Source organism: Anas acuta, chromosome Z, assembly GCF_963932015.1.
Source record: "Anas acuta chromosome Z, bAnaAcu1.1, whole genome shotgun sequence".
In the NCBI taxonomy this organism is placed as follows: Eukaryota; Metazoa; Chordata; class Aves; order Anseriformes; family Anatidae; genus Anas; species Anas acuta.
The window spans coordinates 32,127,170-32,138,291 of NC_089017.1; the positions used below are offsets into that span (position 1 = coordinate 32,127,170).

Genomic DNA, 11,122 nt, shown 5'->3' on the forward strand with positions numbered 1-11,122 from the left:
TTTTGATTTTTCAGTATGAGGTGCTTTTGCTGTACCTGGTCTGACTTTGTGGGATTCTTGTTTTTATAGCAGGGTTACTGGGATCAGTAAAATACTTTTCAACAAGTCAGCTATTTTTTAGCAAAATTTGTCCCTCTAGGCAATCTCTCAGTATACCACCTTCATAAAAGTACTTTCTATATTGTTCCTGAGTAATTACAAAAATGCTAGGATACCTTAACTCTGGGAGTTCTATTATGTTGACCATGAATAACATACATGGACTAATATTTTCCAGTATTGTCTTAAATGGTTGCTGTTCTGCACCTGGGTGCAGGAGGAGGTGACAAAGAAGAATTCTTTCAGGATGTCAGTAGGAACAGCACAAGAAAGGGCTTAATAAAATAGATGTTTTAATAAGATAATATAAAATTGGAATATAGCAAGTAAATCTTACGTCCCCTGAGGTGCAGGGCACCCCACTTTCAAGCAACTCTATGGGGAAAAAATTCTGTCCTTGGAGTGGACCCTCCTCCCTCCCATACTGTGGTGGCTTTTTATTTTTTTATTTTTATTTGTGTGTATGTGTGTGTGTGCGCGCATGTGTATGTGTGTAACCAGAAACATTTATCTTCTTCTGACAGGTTGCAAAGTTATCTCTGTCATAACATTCACACCCACACAGCATAGGCCAGCATGGGTCACTCCAGCAGGTTTCATTAGTGTCTGCTCATGTTTTCAGCAAGACACCGAGCACATTCACCTTACTGAGCTGGCAGTGCTGTAAGACGTGCCCTGCACGTGTGTGGAAGATGTGTTGGCAGGAATATTATAAACGTCAAGTTCCTTTCTACAGTGAGTTTTCACAGAACCTGTCATGGTGGTTCAGTCATTGCTTAATATGTGAACAGGGCTGGAAGGCTGGCCCTTGTCTTTCCAGCACACTGCTCAAGGCCTTCTGGAGAAATTGAGGTACAGCTCAAGGAAGGTAAGAAGAGAATGTTGTTAATGAATAATAACACACAAGCAGGAAAAAATATTGCTGACATTTGCTTTGCTACCTCCTTCCTCAGTCACCAGGACCACCATTTTCATCTTCTCTTTCTGATGCTGTTGCTTAGGTGCTGCACCTCTCTCCCTTGCAGCTTGAAAATTAATGAGGCCTTTTCAGTCTTCTGTGAAGAGAACAGAGGTGAGGGACCATGCAGCCTATTCCTGGACAAAAGAAAGCCTGCACTGATGACACATGACACCTGCTCTCTTTTCTTTATTTTGGTTTCTATGGTTACATGTACAGTAGAAAAATACTTTGGGACTTTTCACTAGCGACAATAGCTGTAAAAATACATTATCAGTACAGGGCAGTTCTTTTTCAGCTCCGTGAAATAGTGCCTGAGTTTTCTAGCTGCAGGTATGAGCTATCAAACCGCTTTTCTTGGAACATGTTTGCGACTAAAATTCAACTGTACTTCTTGAAGAAATACCTCGTAAATTTGAATACAGGTGACTAAATTCTGCTTATGTAAAATCCACCTTCCAATCTGAACTTCGTACAATTTGTATCAAAAGAAAAAATACGCATCAAGGATAAATAATGTATAGCTGGATCACAGTGACCCGTCACTTCTGAGAAGGACTATTAACAAAACAATTGACAGGATGAGATATAAGTCACCAGTTATACTTCCAAGAAACTACTAACCATGTGGTTCTTAAGCAAATATGTACCTTATTCTTAAGATCTGTTCTATTGTGAACATTGGAAAAATGTGTGCCCAAACCTGCAGAAGAAGAAAAGATTGGAGGATGGCACCTTGTGGACATCACAAGAACATAAAGTTTTGTTCTTAAAAGTTGTATTCATAAAACAAAACAAGCTAAAATAACAAAGAAGAACAGGACACAAGTGTACATCTGCTTATATACAGATCATTACCAAAACTACAATTCATTATTGCCTGGAAGAAGCAATATACAAACAATATAAACATATCTGCTTCACATGTTCATTTTGCTGTACATATGAAATAAACTAAAAACTTGGTGGGCCAGAGTATCACGGTGTCAACTGTTACAGTCCACCCTTGGGCTATATTCTTCACCTGGTCTTTATACCCAAGATGCCTTCATTACTAAATTCACTTGACAAAATTTTTTGTAACATTTTCTTCTCCGTGCTGTTAGAACAGAATGTATGCACTACTTGTGTATTATGCCTTCCACTTTTCCCTTTATATATACTGCCACTGTTATTTTTTTGTTCAGCCGCAGTTACATAAACAATGATTCTTCAAGTGAGTCAAAGGTACTCAAACTGAAGTAATGAATTAAAATGTTATCATTACATGCACAGTGGGGGACTGGGGTGAGTGAAAAGAAAATAGGAATATGGGTAAATTTGAGGTAGAATTGTTTTTTAAGATAATTTTGGCCTTATCCTATGAAGCAATTAGTGCCTACAGATCATATGAATGCATTCAGTGTTTTGTGTTGTGAGAGAACCAGTTTGTCAAGAGAGTTCCCCATCATCAGAATGAACTGTTTACAAGCTGCTTAGAATGCCATTAGATGTGAGCATAAGTACTTAGCAGATTTTTTTACACGGAAAAGCCACCTACCAGATTTCGAGCTAACTCTGGAGATGTTTTTGTAACTAGGTATATAAAACTGGCAAAACTAGCAACTGTGCTCTGCATGAATTGTGAATTCACTTCAAGGACTCTGGTGATATTTCAGAATACACGTGCACTTTTACGTTGATGTGGCTGTGTGCACTATAGCCACCTTGCTAGAAGTCCAGAACTTTAGCATACATACCGCTGATACAACCAGACAAGCTTAGGCTGTCTGCTACGTACTAAAGGGGGAATATGCACTGCCATCTGCTATTTTGAATAGAACACCAGCAAATTCAATCTATTTCACCTGGTTAAAAAAAAAAAAAAAAAAAAAGCGTTACTCAACTGAGCATATAAAAGCAGTTTAACAACAAACCTACAACATGAAGAGCACCTGGAAAGGGGAAATTAGAGAAATGCCAAGTTGGCCTTCACGTTCAGAGCACGGCGGTGTGAACACAGGATGGGCATTTCTGTCTCGGTGCATTTTCCAAGAGGAAATGCCCACAGTGGAGGGTTATGCATCACAGGCGCAGAAATGGTTTCCCTTTAACAAGCAGCAACAGCTTGTCGTAATTTACCTAACTAAAATATTTGTTTCACAGATTTTCCCAGGCGTCTGCCGTACGCAGAAACAAGGCGGTTTTCTATAAGGAAAAAAAAAAAAAAAGAGAAGAAAAGAAAAAACGGAACTGCGAGGGAAGACCCGCTCGCTCTTTCGTTTCTAAGTGCGGGCGAGGAGCGCAGGGCGCAGCTTTTTCCCGTGGCAGGGCGGAGGAAGCGCCACCTCCAGGGGCTGCCACTGAAGATCGATTTTTGGGGCAAAAAACCCAGCCGGGCAGAGCCGTCCCCCTCCGCTATCAGCCCCCTTTCTGGGCGGTATTTCCCCCCGTCAGGCTGCAGGGCGGGGGGGCGGCGGTTAACGGCCGCCCAACGGTCTGAGCATGCGCAGCGGCGGCGCCGTCCTTGTGGAGGCGGCGGGCGGTGCCGCCATGCTGCCGCTGCCCTTCGCGTGCCGCGGGGAGGTGGTGAGGGGCTTCGGCAGGGGCTCCCGCCAGCTGGGCGTCCCCACCGGTGAGGGGCTCTTCGCCTGGCAGCTTTCTTTTCTTTTTTTATTTCCTTTTCGCTCTGTTCCCCCTTCTCTGTGTTGTTTAGAGCCGTTGTTGAGGCAGTCCCTTGCCGTAAACCGCTTTCAAATCCGCTTGAAGCCTTGCACGGAGAGCTGGAGCTGAGCGTGAAGGGAGTTACCTGGGACAGCGGTTAGGGGAGAGCCTTAGTTCCATTCCCTTCAGTCAGGAGAAAAAAAAAAAATAAATAATAATTTTCTAAGCGAAAAACCCCAGTTGTCGATAACCTAAAAGGCAGCTGGAAAATTTTGACAGGTGACTAAAGTCATAAAATACATGCAAACAAATTAAGTTACTTCCTAGAAAAATAATTACGCGTAAATAATTCTAAGATGCCACTTGAGTGCGCAGAAGAAACTTGATTTATTTATCTTTGACCATTTTATAGCAGTGATATTTCTAATAGTGCAATGCATTCATAATGGCTATTTTAGTTTTATTTTAACTGTAGAGCAGAATGGATATAACGATAAAATAGGAGCTGTACTGACTGGTAGTGGTACAGGGACTACATTTTATGAAGTCATTTTATCATTTATAATTTGCAAGTAGCATGTTATATCACAATCATCATCCTCGGCACTGTTTGCACGTAGCAGGGTGGCAGAGCTTGACTTTCAAGTGCCTGAGAATTCTGTCATGCTCTTGATTCACATAAACGTATATTTTCTAAAATTTTTGCAGCTAACTTTTCTGATCAAGTAGTCGAAAGCTTTCCATCCGATATCCCTACTGGTGTATACTATGGATGGGCCTCCGTTGGAAATGGAGATGTGCATAAAATGGTTTTGAGCATAGGATGGAATCCTTTCTATAAGAATATTAAGAAATCAGTGGTAAGAATTTTGCTTTGTGGCGGTACTTTGATTATAATAAAGGAACCAGATTTTGACTTTGAATAAGATGAGCAGAATTTGGTCCATAAACGAGCCTTAGAAATTCTGTTTGTTATTAGGAATGTATTTGGTATCCATCTCATATATTTGTATTCTGAAAAGGAAGTAGTCTCAGATAAATAAATTCATTATATGTTGTGTCTTCCACCATTACTTAAATTCTTCTGAAATGAATTTGTATTTCCAAAGTGGTGGTTGCTTATTGTTTTTATAGCTAGATAAACGTAAGCCTAATACAATATCAAATTTAATGGCTATGAGAATCTTAGAATGAGCTAGGAAATATTAATATATTTTCCTCTTCAATCCATCTGCATTTTAAATAAGAAATTTGGGTCATCTTAATTTGTAGTGGTTTTTCATTAATATTTCTCTTAAATGGTAGAATACGTAGATGTGCTATAGCTTAATATACAGAGTCAAGGTCCAGAAGTAGTAACAGGATGGAATTAAAATCCTGAACTGTGCCATCTGTGGTGTTCTTGTGCTTTTCCTGAGTCTTGCAGAATTTACTTTTAATTGCTAATACTTGGAAGCAATTTTGTTTCAATGTGAATCTCTGCTTTACTGCCCTCACTCCTTTTATAATTTTAACATTCAGTTCCTTTAACAACTAGCCATGAAGGCTTTCTTTAAACAATTACAACCAAATTCATTACAGTTATTTGGAATCATCAGTCTAATGATCAAACAAATGTAAATGTTTCTGATATGTGGCTTTCAAAGCCTTACCTCTGTGATAAGGCATCAAATGTTTTTCCTGAGTGTTTTTGTTTTTTAACATTCTGTTACTAAGTGAATAACTTTTCTTAAATGCTATACAAAGTATAACTCTCCCTCCTAACATAATCAAAGTCTCTAGCCCGTTAATCTTACATTATATGTGTTAGACTATCTCAGTTTTCCTGATGATGTGTGGGAGAATTTGAATTAAAGATGTTAGCTGAACATCCTTGCAACAAGGGGAAAAACTCAGTTCTCCATGATAACTGCCAACGTATTTCTCTCTCTCTCTTTTTTTTTTTTTTTTTTTTTTTAGGAAACTCACATTATCCATAATTTCAAAGAAGACTTTTATGGAGAAATTCTTAGTGTAGTCATTATTGGATATATTCGATCAGAAAAAAACTTTAACTCTTTAGGTCAGTATTACAAGTTTCTTTTAAGCTATTTGTCGTATTCTAGCATATTGAAAGTACTGTGCTATCATTCTCTCTCTTGTCTTCAGAGTCAGCTGTTTTATGCCTTAATCTTTAACGTTTCAGTAAAATATTTTTCGTAAGCTGAATCTGCTAATATATCCATTGAATGCATATAATTTAAAAAGCAAATTAAATTCAATTAAGAAACAAAGCCACAATTGTATCAATACTTGTGTGCAGTGACTGTATGACTCGAGCCTAATAACTGTGTGGTCTTGCCAGTTGTCTGAGGTTTAATTCTAAAGTGATGTGGCTGTCATAAAAACATTTGTCTAGCATGTCCATTCCTTTTTCAAATGGTTCATGAAATTCTGTTGACTTTTTTTACTAAAATGCCCTGAAACAATGAAAGAGTAGTGCTTGGAGTCACTGAAAAATTAAAAATTCAAAACTAAAGCATTTTTAAAAACAAAGATAATATTGCCTTTCCAACTTCGTAGTAATAATTATGTATTGCCTCTGATTATTTTCTGGTGTTCTGTGGTGCACCTTATTTTCACTTGCTATTCTGTATTCAGAATCCAGATCAGCTTTTAAATATTGTTATTATGTTTGTTTTTTGTTTTGTTTTTTTTTTTCTCCCGCAGAGGCACTCATTTCAGCAATTAAAGAAGACATTGAAGTGGCAAAAAGACAACTAGGTTTACCAGAACATCTTAAACTCAAAGACAATTTCTTTCATCTGCTAGAAGAGAAAATAGTAAACCACTGAGGAAAAAACTTTTTCTTCTCTTATGGACCTCTTTTCTTTGCCTGGCCATGTGTCATTTGATATATGACATAGACCTGTACTAGGTCTTCCTAGGATGAAGTTAATTTTCTTTGTAACAGCTTGTATGGTGCTGTGTTTTTGATTTGTGACCTAACGCATTAATGTTTTATCTGTTCCGGAACAGTGTTTACACAGTGTCAAGGCCTTCTGTTTCTCACTCTGCCCTCTCAGTGCATCCACTGGGGCTGCGCAAGAAGCCGTGAGGGGACACAACCAGGGAAATGATGCAAACTAACCAGAGAGATATTGCATACCATGCCGTGTTGTGCTCTACCATAAAATGGAGGGAGGGTAGAGATTCAGGTAGGATAGCCATCTTTTTCTTGGGTACTGGCTGGACATTGGCCTACCCGTGGGAGGCAGTGAGTGATTAACTTCGCATCATTTCATTTCTTTTTCTTATTCCACTTCTTTCCTTATTAAATTGTCTTGACCCATGAGTTTTCTTGCTTTTGCTTCTCCTTTCCTCCTCCTCTTCGCACTTACAGGAGTGGGTGGAACTGAGCAAGTGTCTATATGGTATTTAGCTGCCTGGTAGGGTTAGCCCACAACTGCCTGTTTGGGTGATTCTGATCAGACCTGAACACTAAAACGACACAAGATTTAAGTTTTCTTTTGTCGAATGGTCACTAAACTAGTTGTGCAAAAGGAGAAGGCTATTGTGGTAGGTCCTTATAGATAAATTGTTAACCCATTATTATAAGTCATTTAGAGATCTTAGTCCATTTGGAGCATGACCAGAGTTAATTACCTCTACTGCCCCTAAGGTGTGAAGAGTTAAAAACATCAAAGAAGATTGTCAGTTTTCACATAAAGAATATTACTTTTAATTTGTTTCCCAAATTTGTATCTGGCTTTTAGCTAGCAGCTTAGAAATATGTAATATTGAGACAAATGTTGACTTCTTGTATCTGAAGCCATTGATTCTATAACAGTAACAAGAATGATTCATAATTGTTCTTATTTTTTTATATGCTATACATATATCTGTCATAATTGAAATTATTTATTGTAGCCTTAATTGAAGTAGAAGAAGTCTTTGTTACTCACTGAGTTACTGGAATGTGAAATAAAAGCTTCTGCCTAGTTAAATGTACGTGTGGCAATGCATGACATGCTTAGTTTTCTTCCGAGGAAGTGTTTCATTAAGGTTCAGAGAATGAATGACAGGGAGAAAGTTGATTTATGTCAAAGGTTTCAGGCTCAAAGGGTAAGGAACCAGTTTAACAATATTTCTAAGGCAGGGAAGGTAACCAAAGGCAACTGCATTTTAGTTGCTGCTGGCAGCTACTTTAGATAAGGAGAACCCTTGGGTTCATTATACTAACAATGATACGGTGGGCTTAAAAGTTGAGGTTAGAACGTAAGGCATAGGAAAGTCCTTTCAACCCTTTACACTAATTGTAGGTAAAATCCTAACTTTTCACTGTAGATCAGTGAAAGTCTTTGGAGATTTGGAGACTACTATATGAACATTTCAGAAGGTACTCAGTATTTATTACAAGTCATGGTGGCCTTTCCCACTCTGAAATGTTTGCACAAGCAAGTGCAGGGTATGTTGTCAAAATTAACTAACTTGGAAGAGATCTGTTAACGCGTACAACTACTTGGAAACGTACTCTGTATTTGGAAGCCTGTACTTCTAAATCTACTTCCCCCACGCTCTAGCACAACTTTCTGAATTTCTTCCTTGTCCCACCTCACTTTGAATTTCAATCCAACATTTCAGAGAGCTTGGATGAAGTAGACTGAGGAATTCTCTGCTAGAACCCTGTCAGCATGCCAGGGTTCTAGTTCCTCTTAATAGTACTTACATTTCAGCCAGTATTCTAGGATATTTTTGGAAAAGGCCTTGAGCAAGTCAAAGAATTGTTATAGGACTTACACAGAAGCTTCATTATTAAAAGGAATTGCTCATCAGTCCTGCTGATGGCAAGATAGAAGGGATACACCTCTTGAGGGAGGAAAGAATGATTTCCATAAAAGCACTTACTGCAATAAACAAAGCAGCATTTTGGCCTATGTTGCTAAGGTTGTTTATAAATTTAACTCTCCAAAGACACTGGCAATTTTGTCTTAGCTGTTGCCTGGATGTTTTCAGCACACTTTAACCTTTTTAGGAGGAAAACATAAAAAAAACAACCAAACAAACAAAAAAAACAACTGCTGTCAGAAATGCTTTTATTTAAAAACAAAAAAAAACAAAAAACAAAAAACACAACAACGTAGATTTACTTTATTGCATGTTGGGATTCTCTGTAAGAATTGTCTTGAAAGTGATAGTAGTTTTGTAGTTTTATGTTTTTTTTTTTTCCATTTTAAAATATAGTTGTGATAGGGGAGAATTTTTTTCCACGTATAGGAAGAGATTCTTGAGTTGGTAATGATGCCAAGGTCTTATTTTATGTTTTACTTTCTGAAGGAACAAATAGTAGCCATGCTAATCAATGAAATGTGTTGTCAACATAAAGAATAAATCTTTATTCACTGTAGTATTACAGCTAAGCTCATAGCTGCCTTTAATTTATTTTTTTTTTTGCCACTGATTTTTGTTTATTGTGGAAACCCTGGTGCCTTAAGCTGGTTGTCTTAGTAACACTATTCTGTAAGTGCTAATGAGTGCTACTGTACAAAATTCATTTCATCATTTGCTTTCAGAACAGCTATGCTTGATAGAGAAGCAGTACCTAAAGAAAAGTTTGAGAAACTTAAGTTGCTCATAGCTCTCACTTAAAGTATGAAGAATGTTAACAGTAAACTAATAAACTGGTCTTTGCACATTTGTGTTCATGTTTGAGAAAATGTAATTGCATTCATTTGGTTGAATGTATATATCCATGCATTATTTAAGATCAAATACTGTATTCCTGTTCATTACATGATTTCCAGTACTGTATAAGCTTTATGAAGGGTTATATTTTTCCACTGTGTGCAAATAACTATTTAAATTTGTTGTAGCACTGTACTGTTAATAAAAGAATGTAATTAAGAACCTTGTAATGCTGCTTACCACAGATGTTCTGATTGATTGTATTGTGATGCAAATCATTTCTGCATATTCTTTAGCATATACTGAAAGAGGTGCAGAGTTCTTTCATTATGCTTCTTAAATTTCTTGCAGAGTCAAAGGGGGAAAAATGTTCGTCTTGCTTATAGACTTGCTGCTACAATATTTGTTTGAGATGTTTGCAGTTTTATATATAAAGGTAATACATGAGCACCAAGTGAAACATAAGGATCACTGAAATTGTTGAAGTTCAAGCAATACAAGTATTTCTGTAGCTTCAAATACTTAAAAAAAAAAAAAAAAAAAGCCTATATTTTTTTTCCCCTACATTTTAAATTGACTGTTGCCTCCTGAAGTCTATTCCTGTTGTGAAATTGAGTTGGTAATCTGGGAATGTCAGTATCAGAAGTTTTTTCAAATGCACATGTGAGATAATGGTCTTACTTGGATAACTGTGGCATTAAACAGCCTGAGGGTCTAACAGCCTAAAAACCCCAGGCTTAGCAGATGTTAAATTGGACCATGCCTTTGTGTTTTGAAAAAAATAAGGGAACAAAGTCTGGAATAGTTGATCATACAGGCTGCTTGTATAGCTTGTATATTTTGAATTGTGAATATGAGATCCTTAAAACAGGTATGAAGCCTGTATTCAGTTGGTATCTTTTTTACTTTGAGAGATTCCCTGTGTATATGGTATGACTTTGTCTAAAACTAATTGAAAATGAATTAAAAAATCATATTTATGTACTTAATTTTAAGCTATAAAAGGTAAATATTGTGTTAAAATTATTACTAATGTGAATAACATGCATTTTGTATAACTGTTACACAAATGTTGTAAATATAGAATGTCAAACATTTTTCCAGATGAATACAGTGAATTAATTCAAATGCTAGGAAGTATCATTAGTAGCGTTCCTGCTAGAGAGTGGTACTTGTGTGTTCTTATTTACTGATTTTTTTTGCAAGCTCTTTTGCCACATCTGTGTTGATAAATTGTACTGAGCCAAAGGAGATGAGAAGTTAAAGATGTGTCTCATAACTCTAGTTACATACAATAATCACAAAACTGCAGTAGGTGAACTTTGAAAGTTTTCCCCAAGAGGCACTGTACTACTTTGATGTCTTAGATGTTGATAACCTTGGTATCCTTAGAAGCTGTTTTTAAAGGACTATATGCAGCAAATAGCTTTTTGAATTCTTATTTTGCCTTCCGAAATTCTTAGAAATAGTTTATTCAACTTCTGATCTGTAAGAATCACTGCTGTGGTTTATAATAAAGGTCATTGCTAGTATTGCTGTTAAACATTTTTTCTGTTTAAGGAGGCTTCTGACAAAAACTTGGCTCCTATGATGTGTTTCTGTGCCATGCCTAGCACAGTTAGGTGTCATAGTCCTCTGAAAGTCCTTGTAAGCGTGATTGCCTAAAAGGTTAAACCGATGGGAACAAGTGTTCAGAAATTATTTAAACTAGCTAAAATTAAAGTGTCTGAAAACAACCCCTCTTTTTTTGTGTGTGTT

General features: G+C 37.1%; 1 protein-coding gene across 1 annotated transcript; it reads left to right on the forward strand.

The window, feature by feature from the left end:
* Positions 1-3,339: 3,339 nt before the first annotated feature.
* LOC137848456 (riboflavin kinase-like) lies at positions 3,340-10,896 on the forward strand. The gene is made up of 4 exons (XM_068667579.1): positions 3,340-3,671; positions 4,409-4,560; positions 5,660-5,762; positions 6,410-10,896. Exons 1-4 carry the CDS (start codon positions 3,542-3,544, stop codon positions 6,532-6,534), a joined length of 510 nt encoding a protein of 169 aa, XP_068523680.1. The 5' UTR covers positions 3,340-3,541; the 3' UTR covers positions 6,535-10,896.
* The last annotated feature ends 226 nt before the right edge of the window (positions 10,897-11,122 follow it).

Bases quoted from the DNA above. Each gene is read 5' to 3' on its own strand.
- LOC137848456 (XM_068667579.1), top strand. From the start codon at position 3,542: ATGCGCAGCGGCGGCGCCGTCCTTGTGGAGGCGGCGGGCGGTGCCGCC. The intron at 4,561-5,659 runs GTAAGAATTTTG...TTTTTTTTTTAG, and splicing joins AGAATATTAAGAAATCAGTG to GAAACTCACATTATCCATAA. The intron at 5,763-6,409 runs GTCAGTATTACA...TTTCTCCCGCAG, and splicing joins AAAAAACTTTAACTCTTTAG to AGGCACTCATTTCAGCAATT.